General features: G+C 34.6%; 1 protein-coding gene across 1 annotated transcript in view; it reads right to left on the bottom strand.

The window, feature by feature from the left end:
- Positions 1-7,428: 7,428 nt before the first annotated feature.
- VCPIP1 (valosin containing protein interacting protein 1) overlaps positions 7,429-26,795 on the bottom strand; it is a 28,209-nt gene continuing 8,842 nt past the window's right edge. The window contains exons 2-3 of the mRNA XM_004436250.3: positions 22,450-22,536; positions 7,429-9,629 (exon numbers count right to left, since the gene is read on the bottom strand). Of these exons, the coding sequence (XP_004436307.1) occupies positions 8,758-9,629; positions 22,450-22,536 (959 nt within the window). The 3' untranslated portion in view covers positions 7,429-8,757. The remainder of the gene's footprint in view (positions 9,630-22,449; positions 22,537-26,795) is intronic.

Raw genomic sequence — 26,795 nt, 5'->3', positions numbered from 1 at the left:
TTATTTTTCCCCCAAAGCCCCAGTAGATAGTTGTATGTCATAGCTGCACATCCTTCCAGTTGCTGTATGTGGGACGCGGCCTCAGCATGGCCGGAGAAGCGGCGCGTCGGTGCGCGCCCGGGATCCGAACCTGGGCCGCCAGCAGCGGAGCGCGCACACTTAACTGCTAAGCCACGGGGCCGGCCCCCCTTCTCATTTTGACGTCTGGGATCACCTCAGCTGTTTATTAGTCTAGTCAAACTATAGATTACTTTTAAAGAAATTATGGCTACAGAACATATTTTGAATACCATAAACCTTGATGATATAAAATTAATAGTATAGCTAATAAAAATTAGGAACTAGAATGGGAAGATAAGGGATATTAGAAAGTGTAGAAATGCTATTTTCCTCATTTTACATACTGGCGAGTTAAAAAATGTCTAAAATTGATGACCCAATAAACAGAGACTTAAGTATATTATCTAAAAATATAAAAATAAGCTAAAAAGGGCAAGAGAACTCATCTTTCATAACGGAGGAATCACATACTGTCTCAAGTTGATAAATTGAGAGATTAAACCTGTAAGCATCTTATTTAAGTTATGGAGGTAATCACCAAAAGAGAAATCGTTCATTTAGCAATTGAGATGGGGGAGCTGGGTGTCTTTCTATAGTTTTGAAATTTTTTTTTTAACCATGTACATGCATTGCTTTGAGAATAACTTTTAAGAAGGAAAACAATTAAGGCCTATTTCAATGAAAACTTTTAGAGATTATTTTTTTTTCAGATATTGATTTAATTTTTCTAATCATTTCACTGTACCAAAAATAAATTTAATAACATTGTAAAGTTTACACTAATGAAAAAGCCAAATCACTTGCCATAAGAAAGATCACAAAATGATAATCCTAACTTGGAAAGCAATATTGTAAGCACAACTTAAGATGTACATTGTACTACTGTTTAATGGAAACAGAGAAGGTGACCGATACTGGGACAGGGCCATGAGGCTAGAGGAAGAAATGGAACCAGTCTTTCTATAATCCTGGTAATGTTGAAAGAAATCAGAATGAGAGTTTCTAGCTCCTAATTTGATTCTTGCTTTACTATTTTGCTTACATTTTTGTTATACATCTATGCATCTAATTATCACTGGTCATATTCAGTAGCAGAGACACCTTTTAGTTTCGAAGGATAAGCTCATGTTTCTGAAGTTGGTTTTATATACACTGAGTTTAGAATCTCATTCTCTGTTAGTTTTCCTTTCCTTAGCAACCTGTTTGCATAAGCTTTCTCAAACTTTTTCATCCTTATCCATTCAGGATAGGAATCCTGAATCTTCTTACAGGAAGGATGTGGAGTCTAAAGTGTGGCAAACATGAGCATTCCACTTAATTTTGCTTGATGGACTGGCCTAGTAAATAAAATATTTTTGGAGGTGCTGAATCTTGCCAATTTGATTTTTTAAACATCCTGTTAATTCTTTAGGTCTCAACTAACATATCACCTCTTGGGAAGCCTTCTCTAACCACTAGCAGGTCAGGTTAGTTCCTCCTGTAGAATAATCCCACATCACCTAATATTCCCCTTATATTTGCACTTGCTTGTTTAAATGTCTGTCTCCTTCACTAAAAATATTAAGTGGTATGTCTTTCTCGCCATTTTATTATTCCTTATACTTAGCAAAGTACCTGGCACGTGATAGATTCCATAGAAATGTTTTCTAAGTGAGATGCTTGTAACCCATGAACCATACTTTGAGAAACATTGCCTTTGCAGAACCTTCCCACCAAAGCAACAGACCCACTTAGTAAATGATAATAATTATTTTAGGTTCTTGAAATAAGATGGTTGGACTTTCATCTAACCAATGATTCTAAAATTTACCCAGATGGATCATCTAAGAAATTCTGAAACCCTTCCTTAAAGCACCTGCAAATTTGGAGGAAGCAAGAAAACAAACCCAAGGAGGAAAGAACTTGGGGTAGAGGATGTTGCTTCAGGAAGGGAACTTGTAGGAAGTGAAATTAAAGGCAGGTACTATATATTGAAATCAGTTCAACCACGTTGGTGTACCTGAAAACAAGCTAGGTTTAACAATAGGTATTTGTAAAGGCTTATGTGACCACCCAATTTTACTCCTTTGCTAAATTATGAATTTAGCACTGAGGTTAAGAGCACAGGCTATGGAGTCATAAACATCTAGGTTTAAATCCCAGCTCTGCCACCTATTAACTGCAGGACCTTGGGTAAACTACCTCACCTACATGAGCCTGTTTCCTGAAAGATGAAGACAATGACAGTACCCAACCACAAAGAGGTGTTTTGAGAGTTTAATTATTGCTTGTTGTGTTTCGCTATTGCCTAGATTTGGGAAAGGGTCACTAAATGATAGTTACTATGAATGTGTTTATTGCTATGAATGTTCATTGCTTGTCTCCATCATCGGGATGTAAGCTCTAAAAGCCACATGGAATTTGTCTCATTTAGAACTCTTTCCCTGGTTCCTAGAACAGAAGCTTGGCATTTGATCAGTGCTTAATAAACAGTTTTAAATGAATGAATGATTCAAGTATATGTTGATTCCATAAATGAAATACAAAAATGTCATTATTTAACAGGTAGACCTCATACTATACATGTTTCTTTCTAGACATAGAACTGACAAACTGGAATAATCCCCCCAGATTTTCACACAATTTATCTGTTTTTAGATAAAAAGAATTATGTGGTATGACTATTGGACCAAAGATAGGCTTAGTTCCAATGAGGAAAGAGTACAAATTTGAAGAGCCCATAAGTTTTTCACCTCAGTATACCATATACAGTTTAGAAAATCAATTAAAGACTTCAGTTTTTCTATATACATGTTTAATGATTAGAAACAATCAACTATGCAGTCAGAATTGCAGTTACTGGGGTCTGAAAAGCCAGTCAATAAAAATAAAATCCATACTGAACTGTCAAAAGTAGGATGTTTATCTTATTTACTGACGAGTTTTTGAGAGCTCCAAACTATATGGTATGTGACCAGTGGCACGCATTACAAGACCTCAAGTCCAAGTTTGGTACAAGTGTAGCCAAAGCATAAAGCAAAGCTAATTATGTTTAGTTTACTTGGAGCTCACACTCATATTACTTGTCCCATCAGCACTGTGCTGTCAGCAAGTGAGACCATGATGACATGGTCAGCAGAACAAGAGGGTAACATCTGCAGAACCACAAGGTTATAGTAGAAATGGAGGCCTTGAAAGGCTCCATGACTTGCCTTAGGTCACAGAACAAGTTAGTCACAGAGCACAGACTGTCAGTTCTCCAGATTTTCAGTGTTGCATGTGGTCATAAAGCTCTTGCATAAATATTTGAACATACAACCATTCAGTTTTTAGCTCATTAACTATATACCACAAATAAAACAAGGTTTAACGTAAGAAAACAAATTACTTAAATGTGTGCCCCATATATCAGGATTTATCCCACTTAAATGGCAACTGAATTACTGAATTAATTACTTAGATAGATATATCAATAACAATAAGAAACATTTGAGTGCTTACTACATGCAGGCACTGTTCTAATCATCTGATATATGTTAACTCATTTAATCCTCACAACCACCCCAGGAGTAGCTGTCTTTTATCATCCTCCCAGAGAGGTCACACAGTAAGCAGTGTGCCAGGACTCAGATCTAGGAAGCCTGGAGTCTGAGACTATGCTCTAACTACTAAATTAAACAGTCTACTCTAACAAAATGGATATTAAGCATATATACTAAAAGTAAATATAAGTCGGTTGATTGCTAAGCTATATAAATGTGCTTTAGTACTATTTTCTATATTTCTCTTCATTTCCTCATTATCTCTAACCAGTATTTTTTAAAAACCAGCATGAAACCAAGTTCTCTCTTTATTAGTACATCTTTATCTTTAAATATTCAGTAAGCATTACGTGACCCAATAATGTAATATGTCTAAAGAAATTTTGCTTAATCTTCTAATTGGGTCCATTTCATTTGCACTGAAATCTGCATTAAAGGGAGAAATTACTGCCCCTATATGATATCCCACTTAAGGAAGTTTTAAAAAAAAACTTTATTACACTAAGAATTCCTTTATAAAACTGAACTATATTTTCATGCATTATAATATTAAAGTATAATTCTAGGAAACTAAAGAATAAAAAATCATTTTAAAAAGCTAATGTGGAGAAGTTGAGGGGAAAATCAGTATGTATTAACTTAGTTTTATTATTGATATAAAAGAAAACTTAATACACTGTACAGTGAGATGGGCTTTAGAACACTATATAGTTATAATACACTATTACCAATTACTTATTACTCAAATGTAATATATACAGCAATCACAAAATCAGAAAATAATGGGTAACAGCCAGTGCCTTAGGGATGCTATAACATCTATACTGTTTTATTGAGCAAAGCACTTGCCATTTAATTTTTTCTAAATATTTACACTATTACCACTTATTTTTACATATTCTAAATTGCATTTCCCTCCAAAAAGTAGACTCTCCAGCACTAATCGGCACTAATTCTTAAAGTCAAGTAAACCTGAAAATATTGATAACCTTTTCAATCTTGTATTCTTCTACCACAGGCATAAGGGCTCAGGAAGGGGCTGTGCATGCTAAAGAAAAGTATGCAATACCTGGAATTTTAAATACTAAGTAATTGATACTCACAAGCAAATAACATCAACTAAAACTTTTTTTTTTACTAGTTTTCCTTTTCTTTTACAAGAGAATAATCATTGTATTAATATTATACTACAAAAGCATATAGACTCCATAATTTAAAAAATTAAATGTCAGATATACAAGTAATGGCATTTTCTCCAATAATTCACAATTTTTACAATTTTGCTATTTTGGAACAAATATTAAAATTCCCACGATTTAAGTATCATTAAATATGAATTGAAACACTTAGCATCTCCAAGAAGTATTAAGAATGGCAGAACCTACAATTAAATATAAATCTTGCATTGGTGATATAGCTCTTTGTTATTTTATTTCTTAAGTAAACATTGTACTATGGTATGTTTTCAAGTGAATAGTTCTGGTTTGAAAAACTGATTTCTTACATTAATTGTGAAGATCCTTGAGGTTGTATAATTTTGTTAAATTATATGATAACCTTGAAATGCAGGATGTCTACCCAACTTAGAGTATATATCTCACTACTACTGTTATAAAAGGTCATTTTAAATGCATATGATGATGAATGGAGTTTAATCTGATTTTGCAAAGGCTTTTATGAAAATCTTAATATGGAAACCTTCTTTTGAGAACCATGAATCTCTCAAAATCTGCTCTGCAGTATTTTAAGTAGAGGCCAATTAAAATTCCTGTCAAAAAATGAAGACAAAACTGTATTGATATTCTGAAATAAACATTTTATGATATTGTCACTACGCTGACCAAAACATAATTAATGACAGAAGTTACAAGTTTATTTCATACCTAAAGGTTATTAGTAAGGTCTAAATTTTTAGAGAAATATTCACTAGCAGCCAATATTAGTAGGTAACTACATAAAATAATACTGTTATAAATTTTGCATTTAGTAGCTAACATGTGATGTCAGTACAGTTCTCAAAAACCTGTCAGTAGTAGTATATGAGTTGCTAGCAAGTGATCTTCCCTGAGGTAACAGACCATATGCAAAAGTCTGCTCATTTCCAATGAAGTTAGATACTTAAAAATAATGGTAATAAGGACCTGTGACTGAGAATATACATTTCAGGTTGATATCTTAATTACAAGCAGTAGGCTTGATTGTAAAATCCAAACTAAAAATCATCAGAAGATTTAAGCAAATTTCACAGTCAATAGCATTTGCTAAATTTCTCAAGTCTTTATTCTAACACTTTCCAATAAAATACCTGAAACATTGTGAAAGAGGGGAAAATGGGCCTTATGCTTGCTCTTAACTAGTTCCTGAGTCACCATTCCCTGGAAGTTCATTACATTCTAGCTCATAATATTTGGCAATGTCTTGTTTTCTTCAATTTCAACCAGTTTCTCATTACTGGTATTCTAGACATATACCATCTTCAACTCTACCTGGACATCAAGTCATCAATTCAAACTTGGTATGACTAACTATGAAATAGATTACTGAAGCAAAAAATTTACAATTTACCTCGATTTTCAGTGAAACACTAAAAACAGAATTTAATTATAGGATTGAATTATAGTTATAATGTTACATCTAAGGCTAAAAAAATATTTTAACTGATTTATGATCTCTAGCTTGGACTCAAATTTGTGGCAATCACAAATGGTAGTACTAAAAAATAACCATTCTAGAGTCATGTTGATTATGATAACCATATGAAAGACAAAGGAGGATATTTAAGAACTTAAAAGAAATTCTGTTCTAAAACTTCTTTGTGAAGATGATACTTGGCCCACTTCTCAAAAACCATTAATTACCCCAACCAAAGTTCAGCTGATTTAAAATAATTTCAAGAAATCTGACCATTCTCAGAATCAAGCCTTTATGCTTTATCAAGGGAGGACCCAAACTATTATTATAATATTTATACCTAACCGGCTTCTAAATAGCATTGCTGGGGGAAGAGAAATTACTAGTGTTGTCAGAGATTAAGCCCATTTCCTAATGTTCACAGGTGCATTCTAACTTGACTAAATGCAAGTATTTAATATAATAGGGAGATAAAATTAGTCTCTGATATTTATACATTATGCTCAGAGTATATTTGTCAGTTATTAATTAAACATATTAAGCCACAGGTAAAGAAAATGTTAAAGAAAAGGTGATTATACCATTTACATGGAAGCAGTGCATTTGCTTGTTAAAGTTTTCCTGTATTTAAACTAAAAAAAAAAAGGGAGGGGGAACATGTTCTAGTGCTGACAAAGCCAAAAATAATTATAGTGGTTAGTGATATTTGTAATTTTTAGTTTAATACACAGAAGCCACCTCTCCTAACTAAATGGGAAATATTATTTGGTAGCTGCAGTTCTTTATGCAAAACTAGTGCACAATATAAAGTTCTAAATTGTCCTATTTAGATATAGAGCAAGACACTTGAAAGTAAATTTAGAAGTAAGAAGAATGGAGATAAAATATGGTTTAAATAATGTGATAATGTGATAAAACTAATCCAAATATACATCTTGCTCAGATATCACCTGCAAAATGCCTAGATTCTCCATTCTTTCCTTATTCAAAATGGAGTAGTTCATTTAATAAGTGGATTCAGTCAGAAATACTTGCATAGAAAGAAAACCAAAACCTCCCCTATTGGGAAACACAAGTTAAAGTACTGTCTATATTCCTTATGAATCAACAGGCTGAGATTTTTAAACACCTGATAATATACTTTGTGATGTACATTTTCTTATAATGCAAACATAGTTCTGCATCTGTTACATGTGCAAACAGAGACAGCCAGGCATTGAATGCTCTAGATAAGAGATTGTATTAACATACATTTTGTCTTTCATCCATTCAAATTCAACTTAATTTCAGTGAACAGAGGAAAAAGATGGATTGAAATGTACATTTCAGAATACAGATTTGCAAAATAGGATAAAATAGTGCAATACCAATCTTAGGATAAACATTCTTTGTCTTTAAGGAATAAGCATGAAAAGGTGCTTCTTGAGGAAACTGACACTAAAGATTTGATGAATACACTATTTAAGCAAATGCCCAGTTTATCAGGGTATGATGCAGTGAAATTTGCATCCAAATCCAGGTGAAGCCAACAAATAAAGAAAATCTTATGGACTCTAAGAAAAGAAGGAAACATTTTTGGTTCAAAGGGGCTCAACGACACTTAGCATATACAAGCTTAAATACCATTGATCAAAATTGTGGAACAATGTAACCCATTCATAAAGATAAATTCTTATTTATAAATTCTCTGTGAATCTGACAAACTCTGAAAATTAGAGATTAACTACTGCTACCATTATTTTTATGTTTTCTACCACACTTTGCAATCAACTTTTCTGCAAGATTAAAGAAAAAGCAATTGACCAGGCCAGGATTCAAAAAATAATGGTAACATATTATCAACAACAGAGCACACAATTGGCTGTGTTGGCTCAGACAGCAACATTACTGAATCACATTGACTTTATCATTCTAGAATAGATATTTTCCCCCTAACCTTGCTCAAATTAGCAAAATTTTATATTATTAAACTCTATTCTCAAGATATTTTCACCAAGAATACATATCTCTATGAATGTGTTTACGTTCACAGCAATGTCAGGATGCCAGTCTAATAAATCCTTTTATGAATTTTAAGATACAATTTAGTTCAGATAACCTTCAAATTTACATAACTCTTTTGACATTCTAATAAATATGTGGGATGGTAACCTTGATGATATCAACATTAGCAAAATCTCATTTCTCCCCTAGTTCTAGCCTTCTCAGAAATCAAACATATTTAAGCAAGAGAATTGTCATGTTTGAAACATTAAGACTTTCATGGAATTAAAATTACAAAGAACTTCCAATGAACCACATATACGTAAGAAACTCATCTCAGCAGATCTAATAACTAATTTACAAGAATTCAGAGCCAGCCTGGGCAGCAGTATATTAAAAGCTATTGCCAATCACACACTTGCGATCATGCACGGAATAACAAGATATAATCTTTTAATTATATACGTACAAGATTTTTAATGACTAATCAAGTTATGTGGCCCAGCCAACAAATATTACATATTCACAATAAACATTCTGCCTTTATTAGCCTCTAATTAAATCAAGAGTGATCCATTGGCTCAGTTGTGTTTGTTATCTCAGCATCTTGACTATCCATCTCTTCAGGCTCCTCCACGGAACTTCCCTTTTGTGCTTTTGACCTTCTGGCAAATGCTGCTCCCAGTGCCTCTGCCACACAGCTATCAGTTGTTTCTGTATTCGAATTTTCAGTGCCACCAGTTAAAGAAAAAGATTCAGGTAAGCCAGGCTGAAGACTCCCAGGCTTCACAGAAGAACTCACAACTTCTCCTTTCCTTTGAGGAAGATCAGATGGTGACTGCTCTGTACTTTGATCCCGCAGGTGCTTGTCCATCGAAGCCTGAATAGAAGAAACCATTTCCTGCAATTTTTTTCGCTGGGCCTCAACCAAATCAGGATCAAGCTGCCTGCTGTCTCTCATTGTAACTACTCCAGGAGCCATTCGAATAAGCTCACTGTTACTAGGAGCAGCTGTGAATACAGAAGGCTCTGTTTTAATGGAACTACTGCTAAAGTCTGTCCCTGTGCTATGCTTCCTTACAACTGGAGTTTCCTTAGCTCTTGGATCAAGGTGTGGGCTACTGGATGCAGTTCCTAGAGAATGCCCTTTTCCCTGAAAGGCAGTTACATTATGAAGTTGCTCAGATTTCTTTTTCACTACTCCACCACTACCTAGTTTTAATAGCCCATGTGAGGGACTTGATTCCCTACTTCTTGTAGTAGCCTCTGCTCGAACCTGACTTACGGCCTCTTTAACTAAATCTTCAACATCAGGACCGATGGGGAAATGTCCTGCAGCATCCACACACAACTCCAGTCTATCTTCAGAAGCATTATAGACAAACGTTTTGCCAGGCAGATGTGGAAAAGTACAATGTTTGCCATCAGCCATACCTAAAGAAGGGAAAAATATATTTAACATATTAAAATCTTACTTAAAAAGTGTAGCAAAAACAATTATAGTTGAACTAGTGAATTTTCAATAATAATTTACAGATAGCTTTCAAAAAAATTATTTAGAAAATAATTTATTATTATTTATTAATAGAACTTAATACTATATAAAAAAAGAAACATCACCACAGACCTTAAAGTAACACCCTAGGGGATGTTTTTTTTTAAATATCAATAATCCATTACAAAGTTAGGAAAGGGGCTTGAAACAAAGAGCTGAGCTATAAGGAAAACACTACCAATTGTGTTAGTAAAACAATTGCTTATAGTGAAGCAATAAGAAAATATACTTTCATTTACTAAGATTCAAATTATAAACTGCAAAAATACTGTAAGGGCAAAGTGTTACACAAACGTGTTACACACTGTGTTGAATTAAAAATCAAAAGTAATTCTATTGAATTACAGAATACCAGAATAAAAGTTGTTTTCTCAGTGTGCCAAAGGTATATATTTTTCACAAATATAAAAACTATGAACTTTCAAAATAAGATATTCCATAGTGAAAGTAGTAGTTATAGGGGCCCACTTAGGAAAGCTAATATTAATGCACTGTTACTTCAGGGTAACTGCAAGAACTGATACCTGGTCACAATAAATTAAAAAGACCTTATTCAATTCAATTCCTTTGAAATATTTATATTTCATGTTTACTACTCTTATTCCTCTCTGGTAAGTCAGACTCACCAAAATAAGCCTGAGTTATGGATGCTCCTCAAATGGCCCACTGCAATTTACTTCTCATAGTCAACTAGTGCAACAATAGAGGATAAGAACTTTAAAGCAGGCTTCTGTTTATTTTCTAATTGAGGAGTTTGGTCTCACTACATGGTATTCCAAAATTTTACACTTTTTCCAGCCTGTATATAAAAAATTGCATGTGTGTTTTAAACTATCCAATATCCTTACATTTTAAATTTGTCACTCTAAGTATATTCCAAGTATGTGAAATTAAGGGTTTTGGAATTTTATGAAACCATAGATTTCTATGTTAAAAAAAGATAAAGTAGAGAACTTGTAATAATATATGGTGCATATGGGTATGTTTATGGTAAAATATAAAGGCAAAAGCAAACTAGTTAAAAATGAATGAAATTGTTAGTGAGCACTATAGAAATTCAGAGAGGGGGAGAATGTGAACTCTGGAACGCTTTGTGGGCATTTAAGTAGTCTCCAGTTTTGTAAGTTATTAAGAATAGTTCCTCCCTCCACAGAAAAAAGCTATAGAGTGGTTCTAATGTATCTCATTGTGAATATTCCAAACAACCAGAGAAAAGAACTAAATTGCAAGTGAATAAATAACATACAGTAATTTCAAACATTCATTTCAATGGTAAGCAAAGTATCAATTAATAAAAATCCAACTAGAATTTCCTCTTGGCACAACATTTTTGGCAGAGATAACAGACAAAAATAGACACACAAAATTAACATCACAGATGTGGTCTAAATAGTACCTTTCAGGGAACAACCCTGGAATCAGTCTACTGTCTACCAATCCCCTACCTCCGAGACTGTAAACCATGGCAAAGGTAGCAAAGAAGAGAATTTTGAATGGTAAGGCCAGGGATGGCTCTAGGCAAAGCTTTTAAATATTCATTTCAATAGATAACATCTATTGAGCCTCACTGTGTGCCAGGAACTGAAATACACCCTGAAGATTCAAAAATAAAATGTAATTCTTAGGAGACAGATACAAACAGATCATTAAAATATTATCAGATAAGCCTAACAATGGGTATACTACTCATTTCACTGATTACTTGAGGATTAAATGAGAAAACATGCAAAAGCACTTATCACAGTGCCTAATATAAATCAGGCAGTCGATAATTTTAACTCCTCTATTAGATCAAAAAGGTTTTGTAATTGTTTCAAGGCTGCTACTGTGATGCTTTCCCTTGGCTATCCCTGAAAAGAACCACAGTCCCACACATGTTCATCACAGTATTATTTACAACGAAACACTGGAAACAACCTAAGCTTTCAACAAGAGAATGGTTAAGAAAATTGTGGTCTATTTACCTGACAGAAGTAATTTGCAGCTATTAATATTGATATAAATGAGAAACCTATGATGCCTCATATATACAGTAAAATGAGCATAATGGTAAAATAGCAGGAAACATATCTCAGTACTATAATTACAGTCATGCCAAAAACATGTAAGCATAAGACAAATATTTAGAAATGATAAGTGATGTTTCCCATTTCTATAGTTTCTAGACTTTACATTATTAAAAAACTTTAAAATATGTATTAAAAAATCACTGCAAATACTTCGTTGTGATCCCTTTAAGCATAATCATTTAGGTTTGATATAACTTACATAGTCCTTTGAATTTTAAGAATCAAAGTGTATTAAAAATTTTATATCACATATCAACAATTCCATTACACATATAGACCAAAAGACACGTATACTAATATTTATAGCTACATTCTTCCTTACATCAAAAGACTGGAAACTACCCAAAAGTGTATCAGAACAATGGATGAATTACATTAAAATGATACAACAGAATACTATGCATCAGTGAAAATGAACAAACTACTGCTGAACCTATCAACATGAATTAATCCAAAAAAGTGTTGCATAAAAGAAGCAAGACACAGAGAATGTATACAGCATAATTCCATTTTTATAAAGTTCAAACACAAGCAAAACTGAACATTATAAAGTTAAAGATATCTATACAAGTGTTAAAATTAAATTTGCGGGCCGGCCCCATGGCTTAGCGGTTAAGTGCGCGAGCTCCGATACTGGCAGCCCGGGTTCAGATCCTGGGCACGCACCGACACACCACTTCTCCGGCCATGCTGAGGCCGCGTCCCACATACAGCAACTAGAAGGATGTGCAACTATGACATACAACTATCTACTGGGGCTTTGGGGGGAAAAAAAAAAGGAGGATTGGCAATAGATGTTAGCTCAGAGCCGGTCTTCCTCAGCAAAAAGAGGAGGATTAGCATGGATGTTAGCTCAGGGCTGATCTTCCTCACAAAAAAAAAACCAAAAACTAAATTTGCGGTTCATCTCTGCATATATCTCTGTATAAAGACCTGCAAGGAAACTTACTAGATTTTAAGCAAATTAATTTTAAAATACCTTTCCAAATATAAAGAATAAGAATATTAATAGTTTTGTTTGGTTATATTGGGCAATATCTCTGTTCAAATGTAGATATAACTATCTATCTGTTAGGGCAGATTTGAACAAAGAAGGGAAGTATGTTCTTTCTCAATTTTTGGAGGGTATGGGTGGATGTTTAGGGGTAAGGAGGGCTTGATACGCTTTGACTCCTTGACCACAGGATAATAATAATGATTGGTCACATGAATCTGTCCTAAAAATAGATAAAATTTTACCATAAATAGAAGAAACTGTATTTTGAAAGGCAGAATAATTTTCTGACGATGACTCATTTCAAATGGCTGTGTTATAGTCAAAAGAATTTTAAATAATTCTGCAAATAACAGCTGGAATTCTAATAATAATAATAACAAACATTAGCTAAGTATTTATTAGGTACCAGGCCCTTTGCTAAGTGCTTTATGTGCATGATCTCATTTGATCCTAACAACAACCCCGAGATTATCATACCCACTTTACAAATAAAGAAACTGAGACCTAGAAGTCACACAGGGAGTAAGTGGTAGAACCAAAATTTGATCCCAGATGTTCTTACTCCAGAGCTCTACTACCTCCTAGTAAGGATAAATACCACAGGTAACATTTTGAAAAATATAAGGGCTCTATTGAGATACAATTCACATACAATTTACCCATTTTAAGTGTACAACTGAATGGTTTTTAGTATATTCACAGACTACAATCACTTTTAAAACATTTTCATCACCCCAAAAAGAAACCCCAAATCCATTAGCAGTCACTCTCATTTGCTCCCCACACCCTACTCCCAGCCCTAGACAAGCAGTGATTTATTCTCTATCTAAGTGTGCCAATTCTGACATTTCAAATAAATGGAATAATACAATATATGGTCTTTTGTGACTAGCTTGTTTCATGTAGCATAATATTTTCAAGGTTCATCCATGATGTAGCCTGTACCAGTACTTCATTCCTTTTTATTGCCAAACAGTATTCTCTTGTATGGCTATACCACATCTTATTTATCCAATCATCAGCCAATGGACATTTAGTTTGTTTTCACTTTTAACTATTATGAATAATGCTATTATGAACACTTGTATTCAAGTTTTGTGTGGACATGTTTTCATTTCTCTTGGGTATACACCTAAGAGGGAATTGCTGCTGTATTGTATAGTAACTCTATGTTAAGTTAAATCTTTTTTTTTTTTTTTTTTTTGCTGAGGAAGATTTGCCCTGAGCTAATATCTGTTGCCAATCTTCCTCTTTTTTGCTTGAGGAAGCTTCGCCCTGAGCTAACATCTATGCCAATCTTCCTGTATTTTGCATGTGGATCGCCACCACAGCATGGCCACCGAAGACTAGTGTCGGTCCACACCTGGGATCCAAACCCACAAACCCAGGCCACCGAAGTGGAACGTGCCAAACTTAACCACTAGACCATGGGGCTGACCCCCATGTTAAATCTTTGAAGAATTGCCAGACTGTTTTCCCAAGTGGCTGGACCATTTTACATTCCCACCAGCAGTGTATGCGAGTTCCAATTTCTCCACATCCTTGCCAACAGTTCTTATTATCTGTCTTTTTGATTATAGCCATCATAGTGTGTGAAATACTATTTTATTGTGGTTTTGATTTGTGTTTCCCTGATGGTTAATGATGCTGAGCATCAGTTCATGTGCTTATTAGCTGTTTATATATTTTCTTTGGAGAAGTGTCTATTCAGATCCTTTGCCAATTTTTTAATTGGGTTATTTGCCTTTTTACTCCTGAGTTCTTTATATTCTAGATACAAATCTATTAACATACATAATTTGCAAAAAATTTTCTGCCATTCTGTGGATTGTCTTTTCACTTTCTTGATGATGTCCTTTGCAGCACGAAAGTTTGCTTTTTATTTATCTACTTTTTCCTTTTGTTGCTTGTACTTTTGGTGTCATATCTAAGAAGATTTTGCCTAATCCAAAGTCAAGAAGCTTTATGCCTATGTTTTCTTTTACGAGTTCTCTAGTTTTAGCTCTTACACTCAGGTTTTTGATACATTTTGAGTTAATTTTGTATTTGTCAAACTTCATTCTTTTGCATGTGGATATCCAGTTGCCCCAGCACCATTTGTTGAAAAAACTATTCTTTCTCCCATTAAATTGTCTTAGCATCATAGCTAACATTTTAAAAATAATTTCAAACCAGAAACATAAAAACTATTCAGAAAATAATCAAGAGAGTCATCCCCACACTACCCACCACCAGCCGCTCAACACAAACAACAACTAAGAGTAGTTATTTTCAGTTGCATGAAAGACAGTGCATACTTATCCAAATTACTGGGATCCCCATAATCAATCCTAATTAAATATTAACTATTAAAAAAGCATTAACTGGCATCAGTATGTTTCAGGAGGTAGTATTAAGTGAAAGATGGAAAGTTAAAAAGAAAGAGATGCAAAAAAGGGGGGGGTGGTCAGAGAGAAATTTATAGCTTTAACGCTTATATTGGAAAACAAAAATTTATAATCAATAATCGAATATTCTACTTAAAGAAACTAGAAAGAAAAGTGCAAATTAAACTCAAAGCAAGCATAAGGAAAGAAAAAATAAAGAGCAGAAATCAATGAAACTGAAATCAGAAAAACAATAGAGAAAATCTATAAAACCAAAAGCTGATCTCTGAAAAGATCAATACAACTGATAAACCATTAGCTGCACGGGTCAGCAAAACAAGAGAGGCACAAATTGCCCGTATCAGAAATGAAATAGCTATAGACCTTATAGACATTAAATAGACAGTAAGGGAATATTATAAACAATTTTACGCCAGTAAAATTGATAACTTAGATGAAATGCACAGATTTCTTGAAAGACAAAACTAACAAAGCTTACTCAAGAAGAAAAGGATAACCTCAACAAAATACTAGCAAATCGCATACAACAATACGTTAAAAAGATTATACACCATGATCAAGTGGGATTTATTCCAGGGATGCAGGGATGGTTTAACATTCGCAAATCAATCAACGTAATACACCACATTAATAAAATGAAGAACAAAAATCACATGATCATCTCAATAGATGCAGAGAAAGCATTTGACAAGATACAGCATCCATTTATGATAAAAACTCTGAATAAAATGGGTATAGAAGGAAAGTACCTCAACATAATAAAGACCATATATGAGAAACCCACAGCTAATATCATCCTCAATGGTGAAAAACTGAAAGCTATCCCTCTAAGAACAGGAACCAGACAAGGATGCCCACTGTCACCACTCCTATTTAACATAGTATTGGAAGTCCTAGCCAGAGCAATCAGGCAAGAGAAAGAAATAAAGGGATCCAAATTGGAAAGGAAGAAGTGAAACTGTCACTATTTGCAGATGACATGATTTTATATATAGAAAACCCTAAAGAATCCACCAGAAAACTTTTAGAAGTAATAAATGAATATGGTAAGTTGCAGGATACAAAATCAACATACAAAAATCAGTTGCATTTCTGTACACTAACATGAAGTAGCAGAAAGAAATTAAGAATACCATCCCATTTACAATTGCAACAAAGAATAAAATACCTAGGAATAAATTTAACCAAAGAGAGGTGAAAGATAAATTTTGAAAACTATAAAACATTTCTGAAAGAAATTGAAGAAGACACAAAGAAATGGAAAGATATTCCGTGCTCTTGGATTGGAAGAATTAACATAGTTAAGATGTCCATACTTCCTAAAGCCATCTATAGATTCAATGCAATCCCCTATCAAAGTTCCAACAACATTTTTCACAGAAATAGAACAAAGAATCCTAAAATTTATATGGAACAACAAAGACCCGAATAGCTAAAGGAATCCTGAGAAAAAGAACAAAGCTGGAGGTATCACACTCCTGATATCAAAATATACTACAAAGCTATAGTAACCAAAACAGCATGGTACTGGCACAAAAACAGACACACAGATCAATGGAATAGAATCGAAAGCCAGAAATAAACCCACACATCTATGGACAGCTAATCTTTGACAAAGGAGCCAAGAACATACAATGGGGAAAAGAAAGTCTCTTCAACAAATGGTGTTGGGGAAAACTGGATAGCCATATGCAAATGAAAGTAGATCCTTACCTTACACCATACACAAAAATTAACTCCAAATGGATTAAAGACTTGAATGTAAGACCTGAAACTGTGAAAGTTCTAGAAGAAAACATAGGCAATCGGCTCTTGACATCAGTCTTAGCAACATCTTTTTCAAACACCACATCTGACCAAGGCAAGAGAAACAATAGAAAAAATAAACAAATGGGACTACATCAAACTAAAAGCTTCTGCACAGCAAAGAAACCATCAACAAAGCGAAAAAGACAACCTAACAATTGGGAGAAAGATATTTGCAAACCATACATCTGATAAGGGCTTAATCTCCAAAATATATAAAGAACTCATGCATCTCAACAACAAAAAAACTACCAACCCAATTAAAAAATGGGTAAAAGACCTGAACAGACATTTCTCCAAAGAAGATATACAGATGGCCAACAGACACATGAAAAGATGTTCAAAATCACTAACTATCAGGGAAATGCAAATCAAAACTACAATGAGATATCACCTCACACCTGTCAGAATGGCTATAATTAACAAGACAGGAAACAACATGTGTTGGAGAGGATGTGGAGAGAAGGGAACTCTCATACACTGCTGGTGGGAGTGCAAACTGGTGCAGCCACTATGGAAAACAGTATGGAGATTCCTCAAAAAATCAACGATAGAACTACCATATGATCCAGCTATTCCACTGTTGGGTATTTATCCAAAGAACTTGAAAACACCAATTTGCAAAGGTACATGCACCTGTGTTCATTGCAGCCTTATTCACAATAGCCAAGACTTGGAAGCAACCTAAGTGCCCATCAAGGGGCGAATGGATAAAAGCTGTGGTATATATACACAATGGAATACTACTCAGCCACATAAAGCAGAGAAATCCAGCCATTTGTGACAACATGGATGGACATTGAGAAATATAATGCAAAGTGAAATAAGTCAGAGGGAGAAGGTCAAATACGTATGATTTCCTTCATTAAGTAGTAGATAATAACAACAATAAACAACACACATAGGGACAGAGATTGGATTGGTGGTTACCAGAGGGAAGAGGAGGGTGGAGGTAGAAAAGGGATAATTCGGTACATGTGTGTGGTGATGGGTTGTAATTAGTATGTTGGTGGTGAACATGATGTAGTCCATGCAGAAATAGAAGTACAATGATGTACACCTGAAATTTTTGCAATGTTATAAACCAATGTTACTGCAATAAAAAAAAAAAAAAAAAAAAAAGAAAAGGATAACCTCAAAAGCACCCTATTAAAGAAATGAAATTCGTAGTTAAAAACTGTCCAACAAAGAAAACTCCAAACACAGATGGCTTCACTGGTGAATTCTACCAAACATTTAACAAAGAAATAATATCAAAGCTATTAAAAAACCTACCAGAAAACAGAAGAGGAATGAATAGTTCCCAACTCTATTTCATGAAGCCAACATTACCCTGATTAAATAGTCATTACAAGAAAACTACATACCATTATCCCTCATTAACAGTCACAAAAACACTTAACAAAATATTAGCAATTTGAGGCCAGCATGCAAAGTTGTCTCAACATGAAAAAATCAATCAATGTAATTCACTCCATCAACAAAGAGAAAAACGATAAGATCATGTCAATAGATGCAGGAAAAGAGCACCTGATAAAATTCAACATCCCTTCACAATATAAACTGTCAGTAAACTACGAACAGAAGGGAATGTCCTCAACCTGATAAAGGGCATTTCTGAAAAATCTACAGGCTGAATGCTTTCCCTCTAAGATCAGAAACAAAGCAAGGATGTACACTTTCACTCACCACTCCTACTCAACAGTGAACTTATAGCCAGTGTAAGAAGATAAGAGAAAGAAATAAAAGGTATACAGATTGAAAAGGAAGAAATAAAACTGTCTTTTATTTGCAAAAGACATGATGACCTACAGAGACAATCCCAAAGAATCTGCTAAAAAACTACTAGAACTAATAGACGAGTTTAGCAAGGTCACAGGATATAAGGTCAATACATAAAAACCAATCTTGGGGGTCAGCCCCGTGGCTTAGCAGTTAAGTGCTCGCGCTCCGCTACTGGCGGCCCGGGTTTGGAGCCGGGCGTGCACCAACGCACCGCTTCTCCGGCCATGCTGAGGCAGTGTCCCACATACGGCAACTAGAGGGATGTGCAACTATGACGTACAACTATCTACTGGGTCTTTGGGGGGAAAAGGGGAAAAAAAAAGGAGGAGGATTAGCAATAGATGTTAGCTCAGGGCCGGTCTTCCTCAGCAAAAAGAGGAGGATTGGCATGGATGTTAGCTCAGGGCTGATCTTCATCACACAAAAAAAAACAAACCAATCATTTCTATGCACTAGCAATGAACAATAGGAAATTGGAATTTTTAAAAAGCATCTTTTACAACAGCATCCCAAACACATGAAATATTTAGGTACAAATCTAACAAAAGATGTGCAAGAATTGATTGTTGAAAATTACAAAATTTCGATGAGCGAAATGAAAGACGATTTAAATAAATGGAGAAAGAAAACGTTTTTATGCACGAGAAGATCTGACATTGTCAAAATATCAATTGTCTTCAATTTGATGTATATATTCAACACAATCACAATAAAAATCCCAACAGACTTTTTTGTAGAAATTGACAAGTTGGTTTTAAAATTTATATGGATAAAAGAAGCACCTAGAATACCCAAAACAATTTTGAAAAAATAAAGATGGAGGACTCATCCTAACTGATTTCAAGAATTACTATCAAGATACAGTAATTAAGACTGTAGTATTGGTGAGAGACATATAGATCAACAAAACAGAAAAGAAATTCTAGAACTAGACTGACACATTTATGGTCAGCTGATTTTTAAAAAATAACTTTATTGATGTATATTTTGCATATAATTCACCCTTTTCAAGTGTATAATTCATGGTCAATTGATTTTTATAAAGGTACCAAAGTAATTCAATGGATAAAGTATACCTTTTTCAACAAATGGTGCTGGAACAAGTGGACATCCATACATTAAAAAAATGAACCTCAACTCATACCTTGTAATACAAAAAAATCAACTCAAAGTGGATCATAAACCTAAATATAAAACCCAACACTGTAAAACTCCTAGGAGAAAACAAAATTTTTGTGACCTTGGATTAGGCAAACATTTCTTGGATAGGACACAAAAAGTACGAATCATAAAAGAAAAAATTGTTAAATTGGTTATCAAAATTAGAAACCTCTGATCTTCAAAAGATACTGTTAAGAGAATGAAAAAGACAAGTTACAAACTGGGGGAAAATATTTGCAAAACACATTTGATAAATGGTGTGTGCCAGAATATATAAAGAACTGTAAAAACTCAATTAAAAAAATTCAAACCAATTTAAAAATGGGCAAATAAATACATAACAAATAAGCACATGAAAACATCATTAGTTATTAGGGAAATGCAAATTACAACCATTATGAGATAGTACTACAAACCTATTACAATGGTTTTAAAAACAAAAACTGAGACTACTAAGTGCTGACAAGGATACAGAGCAATAGGAACTCTAAAACAGTGCTAGTAGGAACAAACACAAAATGATCCAGCCACTTTTGAAAATGGTTTGGAAGTTTCTTATAAAGATAAGCATATACTTACCATATGATGCAGCAATCCCACTCCTAGGCATTTACCAAAGAGAACTGAAAACCTATGTCCACACAAAGACCTGTACACAAATGTTTATAGTGGCTTTATTCATAGCAGCTGAAAATTGAAAACAACTCAAGTGTCCTTCAACTGGTTATGGATTTTGAAAAATGTGATCCATCCATACAATGGAATACTACTCAGTAATAAAATGGAATGAACTGCTAATACATGCAACCAGACAGATGAATGTCAAAAGCATTAGGCTAAAACAGAAATTGGCAAATTTTTTCTGTAAAGGGCCAACACGGTAAATATTTTAGGTTTTGCAGACCATATAGTCTTTGTCACAACTATTCAACTCTGCCATTGTAGTGCAAAAGCAGCCACAGACAATACGTAAACATGAGTGTGGCTGTACCCCGATAAAACTTTATATACAGTGGGCCTGTTATGGTCCACAAGCAGTAGTTTGCCAACCCCTGTGCTAAATCAAAGAAGCCAGACACAAAAGGTTACACTATATGACTCCATTTATATGGGTGATATGAAAAAGGCAAAAATATAGGGACAGAAATCAAATCAGTGGTTGCCAGGGCCTGGGGGTAGGGATAAGGGATTAATTAGAAAGTGGCACGAGGCAATTTTTTGGAATACTGGAAATATTCTATATCTTGATTGTGGTGGTTGTTACGTGATTGTATATGCTTGTCAAAATTCATATACCGATACCTGTATACCTAAAAAGGGTGAATTTTACTGTATGCAAATTATGCTTCAATAATCCTGTCTTAGAAAGAAGGGAAGGAAGGAAGACAGGAAGGAAGGAAGGAAGCCAGCCAGCCATTCTTTGGCCCCAGATTCAAACAAACCAAGAAAAGAAAACATTTCTTAAGACAATCAAAAATCAAGGAAATTTAAACACTGACTGGATATTTGGTGATATTTTTTAAATTATTGCTCATAGTTTTTAGACATGATAATGGTATTGTAGTTATTTTTTAAAAAGAAAAAAGACTTCTTACTTTTAGAGATATATACTGAAGTTCTTACAGATGAAATTATATTATGTCTGGGATTTATTTTAAAATAGTCCAGTTGAGAGGTGGGGTAGAAATGTACTGATAATTGTTGAAGCTGGGTGGTGGGTAAATAGGGGTTCATTATATTATTCTTGCTACTTTTATATATGTTTGAACATTTCCACAGCAGCCAAGTTGGGGTGTTTTTTTTTTAATAAGGAAAAAAAAGTATGTGAGGAAGTGATAAAAACCATAAAATAGAGATTATGCACTTAATGTCTACAGAGGTCAGGTAGGTGAAGAAGTAAGATAAGTCAGAGTGACAAAGCCTGGGGCCAAAAGCATTCACATCAAATCTTTGAAAAAGCATGTGAGGTCTAAACATACACTCTGGCAACTGCTCTCTTAAGACCTTAAAACTCTTAAGATACAGTTATATACTTGCACATATCTTTACAGACAATGAACACACAATGTGAAAAGAAGATAAATGTAAAAGAGCTGTTTCCTAAAATCCAGAAAGCACTGAGGTATACAATAATCATATCCAAAACACAACAATAACAACAAAAATACTATACTATCTGGTTCTGGGACAGTCACTAGCATTATAACCAAATCTGCTTCTAACTTCACCATTTGTAGTTGTTAAAAATCATATATACAATTTAAGTGAGAAAATAGGAGCAAGAACGTGGTAAGAAATTTTTAGTAATATTATAGCAGAAAACACAGCTGACCATATCAGGATAATAATCCATTTTAACTAGGCAGACTGCTAAAGAAGAATATATACCTAAAATTACCATTGGAAACAGTTTTAGAAGAATATCTGAACTTTCTTAATCTTATAATAGCTTGAGTGGAGATATTTTAAGAATAAAATCAGAAATTAACTATACCCATGGTTTTCTTCATAATATTGTAGAATACACCACCCTGCTGGAACAAGTGAGGAAGCCCCTTTGCATAAGACCATACATCTTCTCCTGTAAGATAAAAACAGATACAGTATTAGCAACAAACAAATGAGTTCAACCCAAGGTTGTTTTAATATGGATTAGCCTTGAACAGAGATTGCAAGGCAGATCTCCTAAATGAGTGACGCAGTTTGGTATAACATATAGGGAGATGATATGGAGTGATGAAACTACTTCACACTAGAAAATGCACGGCCCACCTAAAGGTGGCAGCCACTGCCAAGTGCTGTCATGGAAGAGTATTGGCCCAAGTTTCAAGACCATACAGCTTTTCAAGAGAAGCCAAAAATCCAGATTTTTAATATAAGTTCTCCCAATTTTTAAGTGTAGGAACTAATTTTAAAAAGTCTTCAAAAACTGCATGAGTCGGGCCGGCCCCATGGCTTAGCGGTTAAGTGCTCGCACTCCGATGTTGGCAGCCCGGGTTCGGATCCCGGGCGCACACCGACACACCGCTTCTCCAGCCATGCTGAGGCCGTGTCCCACATACAGCAACTAGAAGGATGTGCAACTATGACATACAACTATCTACTGGGGCTTTGGGGGAAAAATAAATAAATTAATTAAATTAAAAAAAAAACAAAAAACAAAAAACTGCATGAGTCAATATTGGGCACATTAAACAAAGCATATCCGAAGACTCAATTCAGTTCAAAGGAAAGTAGTTTGCAGCCTTGGACTAGAACAACAGAAAAGGTTATAGAAAGATATTTATTTTTAAAAAGTAGACCATGAAGTTGTATATTCTACATTTATGTTAAAACCAAACAAAAATAGATGGAAGTGGGGGCCAGGTGGCATAGTGGTTGAGTTCGCGAGCTCCACTTCAGTGGCCCAAGGTTCGCAGGTTCAGATCCCGGGCACGGACCTACACGCCGCTGATTAGGCCATGCTGTGGTGGTGTCCTGCATACAAAATAGAGGAAGATGGGCACAGATGTTGGCTCAGGGCCACTCTTCCTCAAGCAGAAAGAGGAAGATTGGCAATGGACGTTAGCTCATGGCCAATCTTCCTCACTCACACACACACAAAAAAATAGATGGAAGGGGCTACGGAGAAAAGTAAACAGGTAGACTGAAGATAAGTAATTAATGTTGTATTTTGTTGTTACAAAGTTGATTTTTTAAAATAGAAATTTAGGGGGGAAATCACTTGCTGAAGAGATTTAGAATAACCTTAGAAGTCCACAAAATATCCACAAGCAAACCACCATTTCACAAAAATATCTTTTCAAAAACATCCTTTGACAGTGCCTATTTCAATAATAAGTTTCAAATAAAAAGTTAAAGGTGATAATCACTGTTCAAGAAGTTGATAAAGAATGGAAGGAACATAAAAGTTACTTTTGGTTTGTGGAATATGGTTGTTTTTGTTTCTTTATACCTTCTTTATTTTCTAATCTGATAATGTATATGTACCACTTTTATAATCAGGACTTTTTTAAGTTAACTTCAACAAAGAAAGGTTAACTTTTATCTTTCCTACTAGAAGATTACATTGTTAGATCTGAGCTTTGAATGGAGCTTATTGATGATGTGAATTAATCACTATGTATGTATAATCTTTCAGAGCTTTACCCTCTTCCTACATTCATAAACAGGAATATAAATTTGCATGGCAGTCAGCTCAAGTCACTCAGTATATCAGTTTAAAGTTTACAAATTGTAAAAGCTTTGGTGCCTAAAGCTTCAGTTAACTAGAACATTTACTTACACATAACACTTCATTCACTAATGTACAGTACAACTAGAATATGGCTATATTTAAGAGCAGGCTCACAGAAGTTTAATTTTAAATTTTGAATATTAATAAAAGCCCCCAAATACATAATGTTAATAGAAGTTCTGATTGCTGAACTTATCATTAAACTTCATTTGGATAATTATTTCTTTGGTGATAACCTTTCATTTAGTTATTACCAATGTTATCTTAAATGTACTTAATATTTTATAAAATACTCTAGGATATCATTTATTTGGAAAACATATCAAAAAATTATGTGGTAGCACTTAATTTTTTTGGTGAAAATTTGAACAGGTGCCAAAATAGTGAACTCTTCAGAACTGACCACCTAAATACCTGTAAGAAAAATGACATTTCTTAGTACTTTACATACCTAACTATTCCTTATTGAAGCAGGCAGAAATTTAAGTAAGAACCCAATTAGAGTGTTTATCAACCTTGTTTTCATTATCTCCCCCCAAGGATCCTTTTTAGACATTATTTTCCTAATCCACCTCCCCCCTGACATTTGAATACTACAGATACACACTGTTTATCTGTGTATGTACTATATGTATATCTGAGCTTTATTCATTAAATAGAGTAAGATTTTTTTCATCCTCTCCCTCTTCTCAAGAACCAATTTTCACCCCCTTCAGAGCAATATGGCCCCACTGAGTATGCATAATTCACCTAAGATCAAACAGCTAGTAAGTAGCAGAGCCAGGATTTGAATCCTATGTACTGTTCCAAAGCTTATACCCTTTCCACCGATATTAAACCTCTACTAGAGACCAAATTGTGTTACAACAAATTTGACAGAACTATCCATAGTCTTTTCTATGACATCAACAAGTGGCTAGGAGTAAAAAAAAGGCAAATTATCTCCTTTGGTCTACAAGTAATTCCACTGAAGTCAGTTTTGTTGGTAATAGAACCAAGGAAGGATTAGAGATCAGGAAGCTGGGATTGTGACACTTTGCACAAGTCCCCTATCAGTCTCATATGGCTCTCCATTGCATTTCTCTCCATCCCTTCTACGACTGCCCTGGGTCAGGCCCATCTCCTGCCTGAATTACTGCCACCGCCTCATAACTAGTTTTCCCTCTAATCTTATTCTCCCCAAATCCTTCCTCCATACAGCCTTCAGAGTTAAACCTTTAATGGTTCCCCAAAAACATATGGTCAAGTCCAAGCTCCTGTTTCACAGCATATATGGCATTCTAAGAGTCCTTGCCCTCTCTCCTATCTCACAATTCTCATCATACCCTAACTTGACTTTTACCAATCAACACCACCAAACTCCTCTAGTTCCCAAAAGGCCAATAACTGCTACATATTCTTTAAAACTCAATTTAGGTATCACTTCCTCTAGGATTCTTCAGAGTGGTGGTGAAGTAGGTTCCTTCCTTGATGCTCTTATGCATATAAATACCACAGGCCTTATCACACTGCAGGTTAATTTAGTTTACTTTTCTGTTTTCCCTTCTAGACTAGAAGATTTTCAGATTCAGGAAAAAGTCAGTGGCCTATCTGACCTTCTATTCCCAGGGCCTGACACAGTGCAGAAAAGACAGCAGCACTCGTAGCATTCATTGCGTGAATGTATATGAATGAATAGTATAAATGAGGTTTTTCCTTTTAACAATGCCTGAAAGAAGTCCAAAAAACTTAATTGAAGCAGCACAATGATAACTGTTCTTCAAAGTGATACGGATAAAATATAACCTAATGGTACCATCTGTACCTCTTCCTGAATCTAATAAAACAAAGTCAGAAAAAACAAAGGGAAAGACATTTAGGTACAGACTTCCAGTTATAAAACAAATAAGTGTCGTGGGGATGTAATGCACAGCATGGTGACTATAGTTAATAACACTGTATTGCATATTTGAAAGTTGCTAAGAGAATAGATCTTACGAAAAAGGGGGAGAAAGAATTATTTTTCTACCGTTTCATTGGAAAGCAAAATTTTAAGAGACTAGGAATAGTTTGGTAAAGCACCTAGCCAATATTATATTAATTCATATTTTTCTGTCACCAATTAATTTTACTTTATAACCCAATTGTTTCTTCATAGTACAACAGTAAAATATTTATATTCAACATATTGTGTGTGCTCATGTAAATGTAGGAAAAAGTCTATAGTACCATCGTCGATAACCTCTGTTCACACCCTGTCTTCCTCAAATCCTTCCTCCTAACAGTCTTCAGTTCTCTTACCTAAACAGTAGTTATATATGGCAGTGGTATTATGGATGGTTTTCTTTTTGGCTTATCTTATTTTTTCCCTCTTTAATAGGAAGTAATTTTTTTTGTTTTTCTGAGGAAGATTTGCTCTGAGCTAACATCTGTTGCCAATGTTCCTTTTTTGGCGTGAGGAAGGTTCGCCCTGAGCTACATCTATGCCAATCTTCTTCTATTTTGTATGTGGGTCGCAGCTACAGCATGCCCACCACAGAGCAGCGTAGGTCTACGCCCAGGAACCGAACCGGGCTGCCAAAGCGGAGTGCGCCAAACAACAGTAGGCCATGGGGCTGGCCCCC

This window comes from Ceratotherium simum, chromosome 31 (genome assembly GCF_057802395.1).
Source record: "Ceratotherium simum simum isolate JZ-2026a chromosome 31, ASM5780239v1, whole genome shotgun sequence".
NCBI lineage: Eukaryota > Metazoa > Chordata > Mammalia > Perissodactyla > Rhinocerotidae > Ceratotherium > Ceratotherium simum.
This window is presented reverse-complemented; position numbering and strand designations above follow the sequence as displayed.